Consider the following 24,283-nt stretch of genomic DNA (forward strand, 5'->3'; position numbering starts at 1 on the left):
TGCTGCTGTTGTTCAGCCGCTGGTTTCCTCTTTCTGGTGAGAAGTGGGCCAAAAACTAAGAAGAGAGACAGACTCGCGACATAAAAGCCGATCAGCTGATCATTGATCAGTTTCACGATTGAAGTCGCAGCAGGAGAGAGAGAGAGAGAGGCAGTCGCTCCATATATCTGTTGTTAAGCTTAAGGTGGGAATGCTTTACAAACATTCAGAGATGAACTTACACACTTGCTTTACTTCTCTCTGGGAAAACTTCCTCGGAGATGAAATGCTGGTTTGCTAGCAAGGCTACAAGTACACACAGCGGCTCTATCACGTGACGCATACTGCTGCCACGTGCTAAGGTTATGAGCCGAGTTACGCCATGTAGCAAGCTTTGTGAGGTGCTTTTTTGATATTTAATGGATCGGATTACATTTTTTATTTCTCGCCGATATCCGATCCAGTAATTTGGGTCAGTATCGGACCGATACCGATACGTAATATCGGATCGGTCCATCTCTAGTATTCACGTTGACCCAGTTTGACTTTGATTTTTTGGTGTTTGTGGTCCACACATGCAGCATTGGCCCCATAGTTAATTGGCTCTAACAAACTGAAACATCTCCACTATTACGCTATGAACTGCCACTGGATTTTGTGCAGGCGTTCGTGGATCTGTGATGATTTATTCTGACTCTGGTGATCCTGCAAGGATCAGTGTGGTGGTTTCAATTGTAAACTTTCATCAACCGGAATGAAATTTGATGAATGAAATCCGCTACAAGACTGTCGATCGTACATTATGTAGGACACATTTTTACCTGTTCAATACTTATGACAAAAAACATTTAAAAAATAAATAAAACAAATAAATAACGGAAATCCAATCAACCTCCAGTGTACTTTGTAGGTTTTGTTAATTTGCTAATCCTGCAGGTTAACATATTCAGTTTGCGGTTCAGTAACCTGTTTCACAGGGAATAAAATGTAGCAGTAGTATAAAAAATATTGTACACTATTTTCTGAAGAGCAAATACGCTCTTCTGGGTGTGTTTATGGGTTTAGAGCACATGTAAAACACAAGCTAGCATGACACGGACAATGGCTTCAGCGCAGACAGACTGTAAATTGTGTTAATTTGAAACAACTTAATGGAAACAACTTAAAACAATTAAGACAGATCCCGTTGTGCCAGCACTACGTCACCACAAACTGTAACGCACAGTCAATGTGGTCACCTTATCTCATCAATAACCTCGACTTTCCAGACATTAGACATTACATCCACTTATAATTAGAAGTCAATCCTGACTGGAAAGCCCCAGTTACGAGTGGCAAAAATATAAAACGATACTACAGATTCAAATTGAAGCAGGATCAGCCGTATGTAAATATCTGTTTCTGTGACCTGTGGAGAGTACAAAGTGCAGTTCACATAATGGATTTTCATCCCTTAGATGGGTTTACTATGCAAAGCCTCTGTGTTTGTTTTCAGAATCTTGTTTAATTTTTATTGCCAGGAAAGTATGCAAACATTGCTCTGCATGACTCACACGCATATGCAGATTCATGATGGATTATGGTGTATCCACAGCTACCAGAGGATGAATATATATATATTCATACTGTATATGAGCTGCATTTATTTCTGCATGTAACCTTTGAAGTCTCATAAAAATGGGAAGAAACACTCTGATCTCCTAGAGAGAATAACCCTGTTGGTCAGATTCACTGCAATCAAAAGGACCGTGTGTTTCTCAATGTGTGTCAGGGGGAATTAAGACCAATGAATGAGAAATCAAATCACACAGCATTTCCTTTCATCTCCTCTTGAATCGATACCATGTCGTAAAGTATGTTGGGGCATCTTCTTGCAATCTTGCGGCATTCTGGCATTTTCTACTGATGAGCACGGCTGCTTCCTGACTCTTTCACACAGTTTCAAATAGGACAGAGCTTCTTGCGACACCTGCGAGTTAATTCTTCAAAATGTCAGGTTTATTCACAGTCACACTGACAGGCTGGGATTACACCTTCATCAGAGTATCTGTCCCTACAATACAAACATTTCCGTCGTCCAGTTAAGTCAATTTAGGCTCTCCCCTGCTTGGCTATTTGACGGATGCCCAGAGTAGTTGGCAGTGGAGTGGAGAGTAGGCTTTGATGTCCAGGCCCAGACTGTTAGAGTATTCAGGTTGACTTTGATAAACCCTATTAGACTGTCGTTATCTCCCCCTCTCTCTTTCTCGCAAGCGCTTACATGCTATAAGCCTCAGAGGAACCAGTTTGAGGGCAAAAATACAAGGTTGCTCAGATGCTGTATAAAACATGGATAAAGGAGAAGATGCTTTCAGAAAGGGGAAGGCAAATTGCCCGAGATGACTCAGAATGAGTCGGGGAAAAAAAATAAATGACACACTGTTGCGAAGGATTTGCATATGCAATATCACAATGCTGCAATTAAGAGCTGCGTTGTATATCTGTGCGTCACCGCAGACAGCTGGTCCTCCGGGCTCGCAGACAGAGCAGAGAGCAACATCGGCTTAATGCAAAAAAAAGAATGAAGGATTCGTCAAGAATTGTCGTGGAGGTCGACGCGCTACATGCATGCCAACGTAACGCCCCATTCACCACTCACCGCTATCTAAATTGAAAAGAATATTTATACCAACTTAGGGTTCAGAAGTTAATGGAAACAGTCATGCATCAATTGAGTTACATAAAGATGTCCGCTGGAAAAAAAAGCGAGATAACTACATCCTTTTAAAAGATTTTTAATTTTCTTAAATTGGCTTTTTGTGTCTGATAGAGGGTGTGTGTGTTTGCATGTCTCTGTGTGTGTAGGGGGGTGTTGTATGCACATTACTGTGAGAGTTTTAATCAGGCATCAGAAGGGGTATTAACAGGGAAATGTTCTAAAAGAGAAAGATCAAATAAAGATCTCACTCCAGCGTAATGAAACACTGCTCTTTGGTGCGCTGGCTAATTATGCCGGCCGCGGTGCAGCAGCGATTGCTCGCAGCAATTTTTTTTCCTTAAAGTCCAATGACAGAGGTGGGAATCGGATATGCCTAAATAAGGACTCACCACCCACCCATCCACCCACCCTACACAGGAAGCGCTTACTCGTTTACATATCCTGCCCTCATGTAAACTCTTTTGTCACTCATAATGCCGATCTTATAATCCCATCTGCTAGTTTAGGAAATTACTAAAGTTGCGGCTGCTTCACACATCTAAACCTCAGGCAAGCTGTTGCCTCCAGGTGATGAAATCCCTGTCGCGTTTAATGAAAAGAAAAGTCCCGATCAGGATTGCACTGAGAAAACCCAAAAGAGAATTCCAAGTGCACTGACAAAACACAAGCTGTGCTAAAAGAAATTGTAAAGACACTACAACAGTTTCCAATCTTTGAGAAATGCCAAACCTTAAGGGCTAGCCTCTGCGAGGCTGTTTAATTAACATTATCAATATAGTTGTATGGTTGGCATCAAAAGGGCAAATTTAAGTTGGTAAAAATGAAATCAAAGCTTCAAAATTCATCACGTGAGCGTAGCATCTTCACTCCTTTTTAACAGGCATATTCTTTAGAGGAGACTAATTTATATTCACAACTGTCTAACCAACAACACCCGCCTTTGTCGCTGTAAGTCATGCCATTGGCGTAAGGGGCATGACACAAATGGCTTCTTCCATTAGGAGGAAGCCATTTAGGAAGGAGACATTTATGGGTTGAAAATTGCGGATTTAATCTTCAAATAAAGCTTCATGAGGTGGTGCGCTGGCAGCAGAGGGAAGAAATTCTCTCTTCTCTACCAACAGACGCTCAGAGTCCCGTTCAAAGCAGTGATACCTGAAGCTTGGTGTTTTAACAAACGCAGGATAAGAAACCAGTAGGACATTGTTTCCTTTATTAAATGGAACCGAAGAACATCTAAGACTCAACATCTGCCAACACCAAGAAAGGTGGAACTTCAAAACACTGTTTCCAGCACGCCGCAGCAAACTGTTACACTCGTGTTAGCCAGTGTTCTCCAATAAATGGGCAGGTTTGTGTCAAGAAGGCATATCTGTAGCCAAGTAACATATTAACATAGCTGTCTAATCAAAGACAGTACGTGGATCTGAATAATTCTGTAATACAATTTTTTACGGGATGCTGAAGTATGAATGGAGGCAGATAATCCCCTTCAGGTAGTAGATGAAAGAAGAAGAAAGAAAAGCTGTTATGCACAGCAGTATAGTAGCAATGGTAACAGAAACATCTGTCTAATCAGAACTGAGAGCAGCACAATTGTAAACAAGAGCTACACAGCAAACATGCTTGAAGTCCCAACATCCTCATGAGCAAAAACTGGAGCTTAAAAGGACGAATGCCAACGGTGGTCCTACGCAGAACTGAGGTAAATTCAAACAGGCTGTTACAAAGTGAAAAATAGGGATCTAATTATTGCAAAAAATCAATTAAATACATTTTTTTCTTAAAGAAAAATTCATATGGAGTCCACACAATATTTTCTCCACATACACAGACGTGTTTTACCTGACCATGTTTTTTTCCCACTTTTTCTTTTGATAAATAAAAACTTTTAAGCTGTTTATGTGTTTTTTTTACACCTAAATTGAATTTCATTGGTGAAATGAACACATCAACCTCAATTACAATTATTCCATCTCTTTCTACAGATGTCTACACTTATGACATCAGCAATCCTATGATGCATATGTGAAGTGAGTTAACTCAGTCAGATGACATTGTGAGTTGGTGTGCTTTCTTCTTTCTCTTCTTTTCTATCGAGAAACTTAAAAAAATGTTTACGTCACTTTATTGTAATTGATAAAAAACAAAGCGTCTCTTGCTAAAAAGTGTAAAAAGGGAAGTCTAGGCGAGGCTTAAGAAGTACTTCAAACTGATGTCATGGTAATGTTCCTGAACTTTCCTTTTGGAAGCATTTTCCAACAATGATTTGACATCAGGAAAAGTTGACGGACAGCCAGCAGCTACTTAATGTCCAAATGCTTACTTGGTGTCTTGCCAAACTGGGGCAAAAAACCAGATAAACCAGTATTTGACAGCTCAGAATGCATTCTGAGTCGATGCCTTCATATAATGTTTCTCTCTGGATATTTTCATGTGGCGCACTAAATACATTATCTAATTACTCACATGTGTTACGGCAACAAAGCTGGGTGTTGTGTAGACTGCAGTCGTGAATATGAATTAGTCTCCCCTAAATAACATGCCTGCTAACAAAGACTGAAAATATTTTGCTCATGTGATACATTTGGATCTTTACATTTATTTTAAAGAGCATCTTCAGTCTCTGCTTTTAAATCGAAGCTCAAAATCCACTTTTACACTTTGCCCGTTCCAACTCATGAATCCCTCATTTGTTGTTCTGTCTGTTGTCATTATGTATCTACTTATTGTTGTAGGCCTCTTAATTCTGTAATGTAGTGTTTGTGTTGAGTCTGCAGCCTTCCACTGCAGAGTTATTGCATGGAGGATTTTTCTTTAATTAGTTTTTATTTTATTTCATTTTTACTTTTTATTTTAAATTCAGCTTAGTTTCGGGTTAGTTTCCAGAGTGGTTTTCAGTTTACTTTTTATTAGTTTTAATGTTTGTTTTTAGTGTTTTTTAAATTATTAGCACATTTATATGATAGATTTTGATCTATCAACGTAAACAGAAGACATACAAAGCCTCAATAAACATGTCCATAAAAACAATATCAGGTAGTTTGTGACAATCCTTTTTTTTTTTATCAGATTAACAAATACAAAACTAAGGCTATTTCTGCCATAATAATCTAATTTTAGGTTTTAGCTTAGTTAACTATAACAACCTTGTTCTATTGTTAGCTTCCTGGCTTGCAATGACACCATCAGTATTGGCTAAATAGAGTCCTCCTGCTGGATGTTTGGTGGTCCCTCCCTTTACTCTGCATTGCCATGACACGACATCCATTGAGGGCTAACGTCTCATGTCCCGAGATGTCCCACGGGAACACAAAAGGTGACCTTCCGCGTTCCAATGTTACACGCCAGATTGTAGATGAAATCGAATAGAATGATGCTACCTCGGTAATACATGTTCCAGCCGTGTATTCCAGCCCTAACCACAACCTTATCCCTAACGTTAACCACCACCTTAATCGTGTTAGAAAGTGTTTTCCAAAGCGATTTAAGTAAAATAAACACACATGTGAAGATTCATTCCAAACGGTTCCCATGTTTCCTCATTTCTCCAGACTCCTAATATAGGGACGTGTTGGGTGGCCGACAGCGTAATATACCGACGATTTGTCACCTAGTGTAAAATGTTACGCTTTGGGAGTGGAAGTACACAATTTGAGACACAACAATAAACTTTATCCAAAAAAACAAAAAAACAATCAAACAGAACAATTACACAGACGATGCAGCGCTATAGGATGACGGATTTTCAGAAATAGCATACCCAGCCATTAACAAACCACTTATCATTTCTAAACTGCTAAAGCAAACCTCTTTATTAAGACACAAAAACACCTTTCTCCACAGGAGGACAATAAATGCTCGTGTAACTCAACATTCAAACCCCATGCTTTTGAAATCAGCTTTGCATCAGCCCATGGGGCAAAATCACTGATGTTTGACAAATAGTGTGTCAAGAGATCCACTGCTTGGAGCTAAAACCTTACTCCAGAGCTACTGCCACTAGCAAATGAATATTTAAGCCACACCAAAGCCCTCCTCTCCAAGCACTCAATTTAGGCATTTTCACTGAGCTTTTTCTACTACAATATAAGTTTCCACAAAGCCCTGCTCTTCAGAGGCAGAGCACGATAAAATCAATGACTCAGACTTTCTTCTTGATCACAGTCAATCTCTCCTATAAGCTACAAACACACAACGAGTTTTTGTAAGGGAGGTTTTAAATCTAATCTCATCTTCTACCTCCCACTCTTCTTTATTTCTCCTTCTGAAGCGTGACCCTATAATGCTGTTTCCAGCCCTCTTACCTCGCTGTGCTCTGGTGTTTTCATTACATGTGGCGTGGCTCAGTTCATGTCAAGTAACAAAAACATTATTCAAATGTCTCTGAAGTGGTAGGTGAAGTAATTTCCCACAGGTACAGCAACCTACACACATAATCTCCCTTTCTACAACAGAGACAGAGTGTGAAATATCTACTAAGTCAGAAGGTAAAAGCTGGCAGACTTTTGAAATACCAGGAAATACAGTGTTGCCCAGAGGGAGACAAAATTTTCAGCCGAGCTCTGCAGATTCAACCTCATCTTTTCTAATTTAAGAAAAAGGAAATTATGTCCTTGTGGCACCCAGTTATCTAGGGAAAGGACTATGATTCAAATCGCACTTGAATTCTACATTTTTCCAGCAGAGCCCCAAAACGGATTACGCCTGAATATTTAAGATTGTCCGGTGTATAAAACGGACAGAATGTGTGCAGCATTGTGCTGTGTGCGTATTCCACTTGAAGATAGAGCCCTGCTGCTCAGCTACTTCCCATCATTTTATTCTTCACAGCTTTCCTCCTTACGAACATGGAGATTTTTTTTTTGCTGCCAGCACACAAACCCAGGACCAACACCACCCCTACAAATAAACTGGAGGACAAAATAAAAAGGATTTTTAGATCTGAGGGTTCAGATGTAGCCGCTCAGCGGAGGTCCAGAGTGTATGTCTGTGTTTGTGCACAGGGATTAGGAGCAGCATACAGATTTGAGCAGTTTCGCCCAACCAAAATCCAGATTGACTCAACTCTTGGATGAGAAATATCCTCTGCACACAAACACACACACACACGCTACAAGAACAAGATTGTATGTCTATGGCCATATACGTGGACAGTGACAGCCAGCCTTAAAAATTACGTTTACACAGGAAAGATCTTGTACCTACAGAGTACAGATTCTCCAGCGAACTCATTTATTCTCACAAAGATATCTGCAAAGTGATGCAATGTGATTACAAAAAATCACTGCAAACCTGACTATCCTGGATCATATCTGAATAAAAATTATATAAATGTGCTGAATGGATGAATAATCTGCTTTTTGACAAACTGAAAGATTTCCTAAAACAACCCCCCCCCCCCCCCCCCCCCCCCAACCCCTGCAGCTGATCAGATATTTCATTATTGAGAAAGAATAAGCAATCGTACTGCATGCAGGAAAGCAGATAAAGTCAGCAAGTCTCAATTTCAATCCTGGAGATATTGAGCCAAACAAGTGGCATTTAAAAAAAATGTAGTAATATCTTTAATGCACAGCAATTGAAACTTACTGAGAGTAAACTGTCATGGTACTTTAAGTTGTTTTGAGGCTGCTCGTCGAAGGTTACAGGAACGAGCATGTACATTTGTGTATTACGAAGAGTCATTTGTATGCATGTTAGGCACACGGGCTTATTAGAAGCCACAAGGTAAAAGCCAATTGGCATCCTTTTATAGATGGTGGCGAGAAAAGCCAGTGTCAGCTCAATGAATATTCAGATAGAAGCAGAAGCCTTGAGGGGACATGGAGCAGCCTCAGTCTTTTATCAGTCTTCCTCACAGCGCAGCCACAACCTATTCACAGCAATCCAAATCTTTCTCTGTATCACTGAATCCTCCTTTAATTTCTTCCATCTTTGTCTCTTGTTCTCTTTTCCCTGTTACTTTTATCACTCATATATACCCTTCCTGTATAGTCTTGCTCTTTCTCTGCCTCCATTTTCCATGCTGTACATTTTCCCGTGTTGGGGAATAATGAGAGCCAGCAACAGTGGGTGGCCATGTGCATCGCATTGTATAGGAGTGCCGTGATTAATCGAGCTTGCCAATTGGAAAATGAAAATGCCAGCAAGGCCATGCCGTCAACACACTGTTAGTGTTAGTTTGAGAAAGAAACGCAGACGAACACACACGATCGACTTCCTGACTTTTCCACGTCCTTCCATTCTGCCAGAAAGACTTCAGTCGCTCACTGAAAGAAGATGGCTTTAAATGAGCTGCTGGAGCACGCCGGTGTACAGTCAATGGTCTGAGAAGGAAATAAAATTCTCTTGCGTGAACCTCAAAAATCGTAGACGAATGAGCAATTCGAGCTTTGACGAGGGTAAAAGGAGATTCGTGTTTGTCATTTTGACAGTTTTGTCAAGGTGTGTGACTCCAGCGAGAAAAATGCTTGGCAGCTCAAGCAAAAAGTGAACTGAGACAAAATAACACGGAACATCGTGCAATCTGGTTTACACCTCTATGAAACCAAATGTCACATGCACCTTTAGGACGACAAGCGGTCCAATTTAAACTGGCCTTTCTTATAGGAACAGTTTAGGACCCTGCAAGCTCACTTAATGGTAAATGGACTGGTTCTTATATAGCGCTTTTCTACTCTTTCTGAGCACTCAAAGCGCTGTACACAACTTGTACATTCACCCATTCACACCCATTCGCACAAGCACATTTTTCTAAGTGCTTTCTAAGGTAACATTCACACACACATTCATACTCCGATGGATGCATCGGAGAGCAATTTGGGGTTAGTATCTTGCCCAAGGATATTTGGCATGCAGACTGGGGAAGCCAGGGATCGAACCACCAACCTTCCGATCAGTAGATGACCTGCTCTACCACCTGAGCTACAGCCACCCCAGAGGCGCCCAGAGGATCCTTAATGGATCCTCTGGGCGCCATAGTAACCCTCTGCACACATAAGAAAAGGCAGGATGAGGCAGCTGAACTAAGCGGGCAAACTCAAGTTTTGTTGAACATAATACAGTCTATCTTTTGCGCTCTGCTTTGTGTAAACATTTTGTTCCATTATAATCATGTTATTTGTTCCTTGTATTTGTTCCTTGGTTGAACCTTGAAAAGAAGAATACATGAAATAAGCTGAAATAGGAGGAAACTCATTCAGTTGTAAACCATAAACCACTTGTCACGGTTTGCCCGTAAGCCTAACAGATGGTAATGATATACATTAAACCTCCATCACGGTCTCAGCAGTGTATGAAGTAGAGTAGCTGGTATATGGCCCAAGCTGCACTATTAGTTCATGAAATGTACCATCAACTCATTTTATTGTCATTTTCTATAAGGGAATATTATATATTGGTGTGGCCATCTGCTTGAATCTGCAACTATTTTATTATTCTGCAATATTACGAGGATTACTGACATTCCACATTTCATAATCCCATCATGGATGCCCTCCTTCATTGTTGACATCATTCTTCCAGTAGCCAAACAAAAGCCTGCCATTACCTATTAGATTACCCAGAAGCCAAATGTGATTTAGGTCCCTTTGGAATCGGACATTTGCTCTTAGATGATAAGCTGGGAATTTAAAGTCCAAGCCGCTGCCAAACTGGATGTAAGAAAATGGGGGAGCAAAAGTGTAGATAATGAAAACAGAACGTTCGTCATTCATCCCTGAGGAAGTGCCCTACTGATGAGAAGATGAAAATAAAAGTAAAATCCATCAAGCACGCAAAGCAGTCTGCTCTGTGAAGCCATATGGAATCAGAGGTACAAATCAGGAGTGATGAACAAACAAAATTCCTTCACCTTCCAACAATCAAAAGACCTTTTCAATCTGCTCTTAAGGGAATAACTCTCTTAGACGTTTTCGATGGGCTGAGGCCTTAATGTGTACAGAGATAAAACACAGAGCTCAATCTCATTCCTGCCTAATACAGCATAATGGAGAGAGTCGGGCTCTCGGCCTGACAGCCATGGATCCACCACAGCGATAGGCTAATGAAACAAAGAGCCTTAGGCAAGCTGTTATACCTACAGAGGTAGGAAGAATGCAAAAAAAAAAAAAAAAGCCTTACAACACTCGAGCTAATTTCCAATGCAGTGGAGACCATATGCATCATGTGCACAATGTAGCAAACACAGCGTGCATACACAATAGAGCACTCTATTGTGTATGTCGCACAGGAAGGACACAGGGGTTTGAACAGGAAGGCAGCCAAGATTTTGGTACAGATTGGAGAGTTGCATGGTGTAGACAAACACATGTACACACACACACACACACACAAACACACACCCCACTCCAATCCCCACACCACAAATAAACCCCCACACCAAAGCATGGTTTACATTACTGCAGACTTCCAGCTACAACAGAGAGATGCCCTGACCCCCGAAGCATCTGTAGCTGAACAGCAGGCCTGGCTAACAAACCGCCACAGAGGATAGAAGCAGGAGGCAGGCTGAGCTGCTGATTGATCTCCAGCGTAATTGGCTAGGAGTGGCTGAAACAGCCAGAGGACGTAAATATCAGCCATCCCGCTGGACAGTGAGTTAAGTTCCACAAGAGCGATAAACTCTGACTGGTTGTCCCCTGAGTGAAGGCTTGTTGTCTGATAAGCTGGGGAACACTCTGTGCTGAGATTCCACTGCTGAGCAGGAAGGAGCAAGGTGTAATATCAGAGCAAAGGATGTGAGAGGAGTTGAGTGGGGCAGGTGAACAGTCACACAAGAAAGCGGCACAGCTAAGTTCAATCACTTTTTCCAACATGTGTAGTTTTACAAGATAGCTTATATAGCTAGCTGGTGAGAAAACCACTAACAAACCAGCTAGTTACCCACCGTAATTCTACAAAGGGAGTAATTAAAGGGAAAAATCCAAGTTAGTATCTTATTTAAACAATATGATGTAAATATGATAAATCGGAATGATAGAAACTGGGTTTTAATATTTGAGACTTACCTTTTAATTGCATGTAAATTTTCAATTTTCACATCACAGAAAGCGCAAGAATTGTGTGCTGTTCCCTTTCATAAACTTGGTGTGAACCATGCATGGCATGAGAGAAAATAGGAGAGAAGAAAAGAGGTAGTGTGCTAGCTGAAAACAGAGAGAGATGAGCGAGGGGAGCGAGGGCACGGCTGACCTCATCCACAGCTGCAAGAGGTGTGCCTGCAATGCTAACTCGCTCAATCCGTCTCATTTTGCTCAGCGCTGAGAGAAGGGAGTCTTTAGCTGAGCTCGAACGTACCACCTGTCGTTTGACGTATTTCACCTGATGCGAGCGCATGAGATTCCTCTTGAAATAAGATTTTTGTTTGGCAGCCACCACTCAAAAACAAAAAGTTAGAAAAGAAAATACGCAGGAGAGCCTATTCTCTTAACACAGGTTATTTTCTATTTGCTAAAGCCTTTAGCCTGATAGCGTTCCTTTGGTGAAACAATATAACACATGGGGAGTGTGTTAAAAAAAAAGTACACCTACATGTGTTTCCAGTAAGGAAAAGAAAGACCCATAATAATCAGAGAAACAGCAGGCAGCCCTGAACAATCAGAAAAGAAACTCCCAGAGAATGTGTCCTGCACTGTAGGCAGCGCTAATGGCAATAAGCACTGGAGCAAAACATAAGGAGGGAGATCATTTTGTTGTTGGTGGTGGCTTTGTGATTTATTAGTAATGACTATATGCAAGAATCTTATTCAGGCAAACACACTGAGGGCTTAAGGGAACACCCAAAGGTGTACCATGGGAGATTTCTCTCTCCATTTCTACCTGTTCTCTGTGCTCCACTGAATTTGAAACCCTACCACTGCTGGGCCAAGGAAAATGAAATTTAACTCCCACTACCTTAGGTGCTATGCCACTTTGACAATGTTTTTATTAGATTTATGATGGCAAGTGGACCGCATCTCACATGCACACACTACAAGACTGAAATGTGTTTGAACTAAGTGTTATCAGCCAACAACTGGATACATGTTTAGTACTTGAAAAAGATTTTGTAGCGTGAAAACCATCATCTTTTTGTCTTTCGGGAGAAAAGAGCTACGAGGAACAATTGCAGTAGCTAACAATAGTTTGCAGTCGGGGAAGAAAATGCTTATCAGGAGAAAACAGTCCAGACAACAATTACATTCAATACCTCGATACAGAAAAACATTGTACTGCTTCATCGTGCTAATTATTGGCACAAACTATGGAGCTACTCAAATGGATTCAGACTTACTAGAGTCACTGCATTATGACTTCCTGTGGTGGAGCTGATCACATAAATGTGAAGAAAGTGAACAGTGGAGAAGGAGAAATAAGAAGGTTACCCAGTGGGACCCAATAGGTGGTTGGTTAACTAAATTGACACATAACTGAATGGTTGAAACAGTAGATCAGTTGCTATGGTGCAGTGGATAAATACACACTTCAGGTCACTTGAGGGTTATTTTTTCCCTCTCTGGTTACACAGATATTGTAATGGATGGCAAATAACTGTGTTGCAAACTACTGAAGATCACAAAAGTGCTACATAATAATACGATCCTGATAGATACTCCATGACTCCCACTTTTGTCTTTCTTTTACACTTTCATGACATATTGTGAGTTTTTGCAGAAAAATGTAGAATATGTCTGCAACAGAGCTCCAGACCTGTACTTCTCTCTACAGGCAAACTTTGGACAAACTCCCTTAAAACTGTCCTTATTACAGCCTAAAACACCTATGTGACTATGTTCGCTTGCCACACACAATACCATAAATTACAACTATTATGAATGATTATTTACCTCTCTTTGCCTGTCTGTTGAATGTCAGTGTCTTTAGAAAGTTCCCTCTGAGAGTTTGGTGGATGCAATTAAATAAAATGTGACTCAAACATTTAAATGTCAGTTGCTGGCAAATGGCTTTGGAAAGAGATGTGTTACTGGGAAGTTACTGAACTTTCTACCCAGCCCCAGCCATGGTGTCGCTGTACTCAGCCGCTTCCAAGAGAGACAAGTCGATCTCTGTGGTTCAATTTCCAATTTTCCTGTTTGAACCCATCTAGGTTCAATCTCATGACCCTGCCTCCTTTGTGATAGGCCCATACATCCTATTCCAGATATAATACTAAATGCCATTTGACTCATTTCAAAATAATTCTCAGCCCAGTTAGAGCTCGGTTGGCTCTGAAGCACTGTGATCGCTCAGTGTCATCTTGATTACCAGGCACGGTTAAAATTTTAAATAGAAGAAAACATTAAAAAGATGTTCGGTTAACATCTGAGGTTTCCTGTGGAATTTAAACGATGAGGAATATTAGATTGTGTGCGGCACATTTCAAGAAGATCGAACGAAAACCATTAAAACAGTCAACATTATAAATGTATGGTCGCTTTTCATGGAGCACCACAGTCTCCATATTTTATCACAAACCACACAGCATCTGTCTCAGTTCCAGGTCTTGGCTCTGCAAACAGCCGAGTGCAGGGAGCAAGAGGCGGGAGAACTTGCAGCTTTTATTTGCTCTGGCTTTCGCTTAAGGTGCTGAAACACCACTTAATCTACCAGTCCACAAGGGTCCAAGGTCACGGTGCCCTAGGACAACCTGAATAGCAGAATGCTGTTGAAATCCCCCAGCAGTCTTGAATGCACACATACACACAGAAACACACATACCACAGCTCCTCCACTGAGTAATTTCCCCTGCTGCACACGTTGTACTTTTATATTACACAATATTACTAGAAGGCTGCCCGTCAACCTAATGTATTAGCTCTCTCGCTGACCTCCACGGATGATGCAAATCTGTTGGCCACAACTTCACGTGTGCTTTTAAAATATAACAAGCTTATTACTGTGCTGGCTTTTATGACAGACAACTTAATTGCGCTCATTATAGTTTCTTTCATAGCGCCACACAACAGGCTTTTGCACACAATGGCTCAGTATCACACTTTTACATTTCGCCACTAGTTCACAATTACATTATGGTTCTGCCATGAATACATTAAGATTAACACAAAAATAAAACCATAAGTTATAACGCAGGAAGCCTCAGGCCTTATTCTTCTTTCTTAAAATAGTTTTGTTTTGGAATATTTGCTGATCACTATTTGGTCTCAATCCCCTCTGGCTAAACAGGCTTTTTTATATATTCACTTGATTACTGAGCAGTAGAATGTGATAAATTCTGAGATACACTGAGGTTTGCGTGCTGTTTCAAAGTGGCATTAAGATTACATGTCAAGACTAAGTGTACAGCATTTTGGTGTTTTTGAGAAACTAGTGTGACATTTTAACAAATACGCTGGTGAAATTGCTCTCTTGCAAAGAGTTCGCTGCCAAGACTGAAGCCACTCACATGTCTTTAAGCTACTGCCAGTATGACCAATAACCTTTTAGCTTAGTGTGAAGGCTGCAAAATGGTTACTTCTTGCACTGTGGGTGCCAGTAGATAATAGCATGACTAGCAAGTCTGAACTTCATGCTTTTGCATAAACAGCAAGACATATGCATCATCAACTCTGCCTCTAATCCAAAGTGAGATTAAGAAATTTGTCTGTAACTCATTGTCACTATTCCCTCTTCAGAAGCACAGTTTCTTTGTACAGAGCCTGCGTGGAAGTCAGGGTTTCTGTATGCAGCACACACAAACACACATAGATCCTGCTCTTAATGAGTACAGTGGCATGCATTAAATGTTTAAAACTGGAGTTTCACTGGAGTTCACACTGATCCTTTACCAACAAAATTACTTTAAGTGACTTATGTGTTATACAGGCCATGTCTCAAATGGCTGCAATTGGGGAGCTGGGGAACCTAATGAGGTTTTGCATTTACGTGACAGCTAAGTAGGTGAAGTTAACTTATCAGCCATGTTGGATGTATGAGAATGTAAGGCCAAGTAAATTAGGTCCAAGTCAGACAGGCCTCGAGACTGGACTAGGCCCATCTACCAACCACCCGTTGCAAGCAAAATACGCATGCTCCCAAACTGGTTGGTAAGTGGTTGCTGGAGGTTGATGGCAGTCAACGTGAAAGAAATAATGTGTTGCCATTAATCTCCTTGTGGTTTCTTTGGTCACATACCTACTTGACTTTGCAAAAGCTTTCCATTTCTTCTTTGCATTTCACTTTTTCAATTTTTAGTACTTTGAGTGTTTTTTTTTAATGCTAATTTGACCCAGTCTCAGCAATCCCAAAAAGGTTTTTGGTGCAGCCCTCTTTTTTCAACTGATTGTGCTTAGTGATAGCCAGGAGCATCCAGTAACAGTTCATGTGGAATACACCTTTTTTTCCCTCATAACTGGTAGTTGTATCACATCCAATATGGCGGACAACTCTCGTGCAAGGTATGAGTGATGTCATGTGAGGAACCTCTATATGTGTCAGGTGTTCTAATTCAGTCAGGTGACTCGCTTGTGAGTCACACAGGCAGCTTGTCATGGCCTGGTAAGCTTCCATTATAAATCCTGCAAAAGTGCCAGGCAATCTTGTAATTAAAAATGTGTCTGAGTGACTGTAAGTAATTGAGTCGGAAGCTACTGTACATATACCTCCAAACTATCTGTCAAATCCCAACGTAACTTTGATTTCTTTGCAAAAAACAAGTTACAGCGCAGTTTGAAGAGGGGAAAAAAGAATGCTGTACAAGTTCTGTGACACAATAGACTGAGTATGAAGAATCTATTATATTTGGATCTCTACTGTCTTCTAAATCTCTTATATAAATATAAAAATTTAATACATAGCACCTTCAGACTTCAAGTACCTCAAGATCTATGATAGGACATTAGATACTGGAGATTCCAGTCATTGGTTATTCATTCACTGGCTGCTGTATTAACCAAATTAGTCATCAAGAGCTCTGAAAGGACAGTAGCAGAATGTGAAGGAGAGGCACATTTTTTTCTTTATCTGGCAGCTGCTAAAATGACTGAGGAAAGAGAGTGAGAGGAGATGATTCATGTCACCTTTGTTGCCACATCTTTTTTCTTTTGCTTCCATTCATGAGAGGAGGGCTGTGTAAATTAGCATGGTTAGCAGAGCAGCTGCAGATGTGAGACACTATTCACACTGCCAGATTTCAGAGTATCGAGTCAAGTGAATTCAAGACTTTTATCTTCATTAATTATGGAAATCATATGCCTCAGATATTTCCTATCAAGTCAAGAGGCAAAGCTTTTCACTGTTCTCTAAGCAAAATTTCAATAGGACTCCCAAGAGAAGCAGGAAGGAGAAACAATACTTGAATCACACACCACTGGGAAAAAAGAGGGGTCTTTAACTATCAGGGATGAAAAAAAAAATCCTTTATGTGCAACTCTTTTTCAGAGCAATTTTGCAAATTACAGTACAGATGTTAATTGCAATTACCGCATGTGAATTCATATTCACACCCATTAGGAAATAAAGCTATGCAGACTTAGTCAGGGTAAAAACTCAGAAAATGCTACTATTTTGACATTTTATGATCACCTTTAACATTTTGGAAACAGTGCTTATCTCATATATAATTATTCATTTTGGTCAAGAGTTGACATCTGCCTATGTAAAGTGAATTGAAGAATATTGGCAAAGCTAATCGAACATAAATATAAAAGAATCTTTGTGTTAATGAGCGAGCTAAATGGTGTGCTCCTACTCAGATAAACCAAAGCCAACAGAACGATGGGCAAGGCTATGGTACTGCAGTGTGAGCTGAGGTGAAGAGGAGTCAGTATGAACAGCATGAAATTGAAACCCTTCCCTGAGGTAAAAGTTGGGTTTATCCCCGGGCTGCTTTGTCAATATACAGTAGAAACCCGCAATTTCCTATGAACAGCTTCACCATTCGGATTTCCACAAAGCAATCGGAGATAAATCTCTCCCTTTTCACCCCAATAGCTTTCTTTTCAACTGCCTGCAGCTAATAGCGTGTTTTTCAGATGAAAGGTTCATGTACTGCATGTGTTCATTATTTAAACAATGACACGCTCAAATATCCAATGGTAAAATGCCCCAGAAGGTTTGGAGACAAATTGGCATACTCTATGCATTTACTGGCACTATGCCTTTCAAGCCTTTGACTCACTAAAAAAAAAAAGTTGACAGTGTTATTAAACCCAGTCAAGTGTGGGTGAGTGAATATTAAATCATTCTTATGCCCTGATTCTTTGTCACCAATCCTAATGCTGCTTCAGTAATGCTATCACGACCAAAGATGAGGTAAATTAAAAAACGCCAAGGTTTGTGTTCGACACTACAGATTGGTTAGCTTCTCCCTGTGAATCAGTGTTGATGAAACCGTTCCATGTCTCTACACATATAGAGAGAAAAACAAGAGCGAGCCAACCAGTCACAAGAGTGTCCCAGCCAATGACAGCATAATGCCAATGGTAACAGTGAGCGTGTGCAGACAGACAATCAATAACACTCTAAGAGGCTTCCACAAATATCAAGGCCGAGCTCCCCGGATGATGTTCGTTATTCACTTGGGGACCTGCTGTTAGAGCTATAAACTCTGAATATGCTTATAAAGGAAGTCTAAAAAAAAAGCCTAAAAAGCCACAAAAACAATCATACCTGCAGTAAAGTTGTAACTTGCCGAAAATCCCACTGCTTCCAGTTCACCATCCGTAACAAATTTTATCCACAGATATCTGCCGCTACTCCTGATGTCAGGCGGGCTGTGCTGACCGCAGTACCGTCCGAGAATTGGGGAGAAGCCAAACGGTCCATCTCGTACCTCAATGTTGTCAAATTTACATTCCCAAGAGGACTCGATTGAATAATTCTCGTCAAAGTGTAGGTCGATACACTGCCTTGGGGGAGCTGCAAGACACAATGGAAATAATTACTACCTAGCACAAAGAATGGGGTAAACTATTAGTCATGCTTTCAGCGATGAACATTCAGCTTCTTTCATTATCAGCGCTCAACTCAAATTCTGGCTGCTAGTCAATTCATCTCTAAATAACGAGAGATGTTATTTCCACATTCACTTTGGTACTACATTAATGAGGCTATGTGCACTGACTTGTCAAAAAACATGTTTTTATATTAAAAAAAAGGCTTTCTAGGCTTGTCAATCAGTCCAATGTGTATCATCGCTCACTGAGGATAGCCTCAGTAGTGCTTTAGTTGAGAATAAACAGCTAGATCGCGTTGGCTTCTTTTCTTCACTACTGCTGTGTTTAAAGAGATGATTTACCTTCAAGGATGTAAACACACTCTGTGTCTGGGGGGTATTTGTTTGGGTAATTGGGAGAAGTGAAGAGCCCTCCTTCTGCTTCCTTTACCCACGTTCCACACTGACCTGCAGGCTTCACTCCAGAATTGTTTTTCACTGAAATATACACATACATACATTATGTATTTGATAGTGTTAAGCATATACATATAAATTTGAACAGAGGACATTTGGACATCAAAAAGACAAGCTGGTGATGGCTATTACCTGCTGTATCCTTCTTTGTTGCCCCACACAACCCAAGTATGAGTAGACTTGCAACAACTGTAAGGAAAGAAAGATGAATTAATATTGGGGTTTTTCTTTGGGGGGGGGGGGGGGGGGGGGGGTGTTTGGTTTTGTTTTTTTTTTGTTTTTTTTAATTACACTAGTTTTTGTCTTTGTCTTGTTTTTTTCATTTAGGTTGGAACAAAGGTATTAATACTGTATTTATGTACATAATGTAACAACCTGGTCCCGACCTAAAGGAATAAAAAAACACACAATACCTCCAATAATAATAATAATAATAATAATAATATAGATCACGCAACCTATAGATCACGTAAGAACATAACCTACAGGCTGCTACTAAAAGTCTCTTCCAACAAAGACTACACCTATATAAAGCCCCTTTTAGCCAAAGGCTTTAAAATTATATATTTTTTAAACACAGCCCACATCACAAACTGCAACAACCTCAATATGACTATTTCCTGCCATAAATAAAACTGGAGGTTAAAAAAAACTTAAGACTGTGACCTTCACTGTGAGTTTACAGGTTGCAGGATGCAGTGCATCCGTTTTTCATCTCATATTTGTTTATCCCTACTGAATCACCATTTTTGTTCCTATGTTGATTTCGATCTGTTGCTCTGATATTTACAGTCCGTCTAAACTGATTAAAAGATTATCATGCCGCTTTTGCGCTTGGGTAGGACAAACATTAAGAGCTTTTCAGCAAGTGTGCTTCAGTTGGTGAATACGGATGTCTTACCGTGATGGAAGCTGTGCCCATGTAGCATGTCTGTTCCTTTCACAAACGGCTTTAGGCTCAACTAATTCCATTTAGATTAGGAATACTTGAAGAGAGAAAAAAAGATAGAGATGTAAGTTTCTGAGTATTCACGCAGAGATATCGCTCATGTTATCAAACCTTTCGGTGGTGGGTTGAAAAAAAGCGAAATTTTACTCCTTATTAAAATCTCAGAGAGAAAAAAAAATCCTTCCAGATGAGTCACAACAACTACTAATCACCAGTTTCATATAAAACCAAAAACAGTTCCAAACACTCGCCCGATTTCCATCCAAACGTTTCTAGTACCCCTTGGCGCGTTTGCACTGAAAGGATTAATAGTCCCTTCATCAGCCCTTCTCTAATCGCTCCACCTTTGCAATCTTCTTTTAGAAAATATCACGGGCAACCTTGTTTTGTCCGCTTTGGTCCCTTTATCAAGAGAGATGATTCTTCAAGAGCACGTAAAACCACGCAACACTCATCTCTGCGGCGTTTTCTGTACTCTTTTGCGCTGCGTAAAAATCTTCTGGAAAACAAGAGGTTGCCAAACAGACAGACACAAAAAATAATAATAATTAATTGATTTTTTGTTTGGCTTTCATTTGTCGCCCCGTGTTTCCCCACAAAGCTGTCAGTGTTGTTCTCACTGAGTCCCTCTGCCTGGGTTTCTGTCAGCTGCCTGAGTCCCCGCAGCCGGCAGGAGCTAATGTAAGATCTTCTTCCTCCTCCCGTTCATTCACCACCGACTACGGCCGTCCAATGCGCCACAGTCCTCACGTACTTTTGACGCACGCATCGAAAAGTTCTCTAGGACACGACTTCATCCACACACACACACACACACGACTCGCGCACGTGTTTGAACAATAAAGCACGCGCTGCAGAATTCATTTTCACTAGATCCACCGCGCAACATAAAAAGGGAAAGGTAAGCAGAAAAGGCAAGGGGATTGGAAATGAAATAAACAGTCGAGGAACACGAAGGAGCGAGGTTAAACAAACGGAAAATGCACTGTTAAGCATAAAGGAATCTCAAGTCATATTTCAGTGGTCGAAAAAAAATGCACATCGCCTTCTTTTATAAGAATCCATCCATTTGTTTCTGCTGTGTTTGGGAGCTATCCTAAAACGCATAAGCAGGCTAACGTAGTTTATATAGAACAACAACAGACCTGCCATCCACAAACAAGTGACCAAGGATGGCATCTTTAGAAATTCTGCACTTCATGTTTCCAGTTTTAACAGAAATTGGAGCGATAAGAGGACACAGAGAAAACTCCACTTTTCTTTCTTTTTTTCTAAAACCGTGCCAGCGACTTTCCTGTAGTGTGATTGTCAGGATGCATCTGCACTCTTCTACTGACTGTGTAGTCACTCTCACACCTGATGACAAAGCTGATCAGAGGGTGCCCAGGGACAACTCAGGGGCTCAGGCTCCCAAAATAGTTTTTGGCTCCCATCAGACAATATCCATCTTCAGATACTCCTACTGCAGTGGCAAACTTGGACTCGGTTTCTCTGTGCATATGTTATTGTTACAGGTTTGCATTTGCCCCGCAACTGCGATCAGCTTCAACAGAACTGTTCACGATAGTGGACTTTTATGTCTCATCTTTTGCAGCATGACATACTCCTGTACAACTTTGTTTCCTGTCCTGTCTCCCTCTTCCTCTCTGTGTCTTTCTAGGTCACAAACCCACCTGAGATTTGTAAGATAAAGATTCACTATCGCCTCCAACGTCCTTCTCTTAATTACATCCTGTTCCAGAGATTGGCTTGTTACTCTTCACTCTAAAACTGTTTGGTTTTATAGCAGGTAATGTAGACTCTGAAGGTGCCACGCTGACTTCAAGAATGCATGTGGGAGTGGAAAATCTCACAACTCTTTTCAACTAATAGGCTCCCGCTAATCTGTTATAGAGTGATTTAATGGACTTGGGATTTGGACCCCCACACACGAACCAAAGCTTAGCCACTCACTTTCTTGCTACTGTACAAAAAACTCCCATGAAACTTGTAACCCGCTGCACAGTGTAGCTCGCTCTGCTCCCTCCAAAATCTCACAAACACACAAAAATGCTGAAAAAATTTTTAAAATGTCAATTTCTCAGCAAAGGCAAAGCTTATTATAGATCTTCGAGTCTGAAGGGATGTCAATAATATCATACAATGGAGTGCCCAAAGCTTGTTATTGATCAGCAGTGATGCTGTGCCATCTGACAACTTCATAAACACAACGGCACACATTTCTGATGGGTAAACTCGGAGATAAAGCAGCAGAGCTATATGGGTATTATTCAAATGAGGCTTATCTAGCCTACTGTATGCAAGAGTAGCCTTAGCGAATTTAACAGCAGCCTCCAGTTTAGCTACATAAACCGCCTCTCTGACTCAGTAGCACAGAGGCAGTGGGAGAATATCAGAGAAATAATTCATTCAACAGCAGTCTCAAAGTCTGCCATTTTTAATTAAGGAAGTCTATCATTTGGCTGAAGATAAGTATTGCGCTGTGTCGGCTTTACCTACATTTGTAATTGTAATCAGTTTGGGGAATTGGGAACATTCAGGTCTGGAACTATACATTTTACTAACAGCACGCACATAACTAAACAGCCAGTTCAATGAAGCCGTTCATTACACATGTTCTGCTCTGTTTGCTGTTTCATCTTCAGTTAAATTTCGCGATTGCTCATTGTCTAGAGGCAATTTAACTCCTACAGTCTGTGCCCTCAACCCCCCAAAAACAAAACAAAAAAACCCCATCAAGGCTCATGAGTTTCATTTAAAACATGCAAAAATGCACTCACAACAAGTATATTACTCTGCTGCATACGCAAAACAGAGAGTAATTCACGATTGCTTCCTGTTCATTTGGCTCAGACCTCATGTGCAAATTGGGCATTCACCTTCTACTTACTGTCATTATAATCACACTGCCAGCACACTTTCTTTTTGTCATTCTAACAGGGGACAGTGCTAAAGCGGATAAACACTTAGGCTAATGCCTCTTGCCCACTGGGACTCAAATTAACCTTATTAGTGATGCATTGAGCAGCGTGTTGGCTTAAAAAAAACACAATTTATTTGTCATTTGAGACGCCTTGTAGTTCATTAAGCAAGACCCAGTTACAAGAAAGGGTTGCTCCGTCCACGGGCAAATTTTGAGCTGCTCTTTATGCTACATTAGCTGTCTGGGTCTCTGGCGATAGGCTGCCTTTATCCTGGCCCTGCACCTGGAGCTAGTAAGAAAATAATTTCATGAGATGATAACCCATAAACTACTCGTGGTTTTATGTTTGTTGGCAATACAGCATGTCATTTTAGGTCCTGGGCTCTTCGTCAAAAAAAAAAAAAAAAAAAAAAAAAGAGCATCTTGAGTTATGCAAACAAGGTACGGTGTGAAAAATCAGATTGAAGGCAAATTATATTTGACATACAACACAAACAAAACGGGAGAAACAAATAACACTCACCACTTTTGCAGTTATGCAGAAGGTAAATTCTAATATAGAGGAGATTTAAAGTTATCCTTTAAATAAGTTTCATTAACTGTTAATCTGATGCCAATTTTCTGGATTAACCAATGAATCATTTTCTCTTTAACAGTCAGTAAGTAAGGTTTTAAGGAATCTTTGTTTTCATGTTGCTGAATTTGTAAAGAAATAAGACAATTTTTTTTGTTTTTCTGCACTTTTTATCTGTTCATCAGCAAAATGACTTCATATCGTTTTACCCAAATTTGAGCTGTCAAACAGGTCGGAGAAGTCAGACATTAATTAATCATAACATTCAACGACTAAGACAGATTTTTCTGTTCAGGAATGGGAGTAAATAACTGTAATTTAGCATCTTAATCAAAAAACAATGACGTGCTTTGCAATTTTTTTCTGCTCTTTTGTAAAACAGTAAATTTGAAGATTAATGGATAACAACAATAACTACACGTTAGCATTAAAAATATCATTTTGGTCAAAGAGCTTGTTCATACTGGTGCACTAACTATTACAGAAAAGTTTGAAAATTACCAAAAGTGTTTTATAAAGGTAACATAAATTTTACCCAATAAAAATACCTGACAGTCTTAGAGGTGAAGAGTCGATGCCAAGGCTGTAATCCATTCAACAAAGCAGGAAAATTGAGTGCAATTGATGCCTGACTTTGTTCTTATTTTGCTTCACAGTGCATACATGATGCTGTTTATAGAACATTCGGGGTCAAACATGATTTGTTACCTCGGCACACTATTAGATTTAAAGATGGATGCAACGTGAGCTACCTGCCCTTGGGGTGAATATTTTAAAATATAAGGACACCAGACACAATATTGTGCACCGCACAGGCATGACATAGACTC

At 40.3% G+C, this 24,283-nt stretch overlaps 1 protein-coding gene across 5 annotated transcripts in view; it reads right to left on the reverse strand.

Annotated features, from left to right (window-relative positions):
* The window catches only part of neto1l (neuropilin (NRP) and tolloid (TLL)-like 1, like), a 72,706-nt gene extending 52,053 nt beyond the window's left edge, over positions 1-20,653 (reverse strand). For all 5 annotated transcript variants that reach the window (XR_015719631.1, XM_087846108.1, XM_006794631.2 and 2 more), the window contains exons 1-4: positions 19,909-20,653; positions 19,140-19,196; positions 18,894-19,028; positions 18,266-18,514 (exon numbers count right to left, since the gene is read on the reverse strand). Coding sequence is in view for 4 of the 5 variants with exons in the window: in XM_087846108.1 (XP_087702234.1) it covers positions 18,266-18,514; positions 18,894-19,028; positions 19,140-19,196; positions 19,909-19,936 (469 nt within the window). In the remaining variant the exon portion in view is untranslated. The remainder of the gene's footprint in view (positions 1-18,265; positions 18,515-18,893; positions 19,029-19,139; positions 19,197-19,908) is intronic.
* Between the last annotated feature and the right edge of the window lie 3,630 nt (positions 20,654-24,283).

The sequence above is a fragment of the Neolamprologus brichardi genome, chromosome 9 (genome assembly GCF_056152115.1).
Source record: "Neolamprologus brichardi isolate AB-2024 chromosome 9, ASM5615211v1, whole genome shotgun sequence".
Taxonomy (NCBI): domain Eukaryota; kingdom Metazoa; phylum Chordata; class Actinopteri; order Cichliformes; family Cichlidae; genus Neolamprologus; species Neolamprologus brichardi.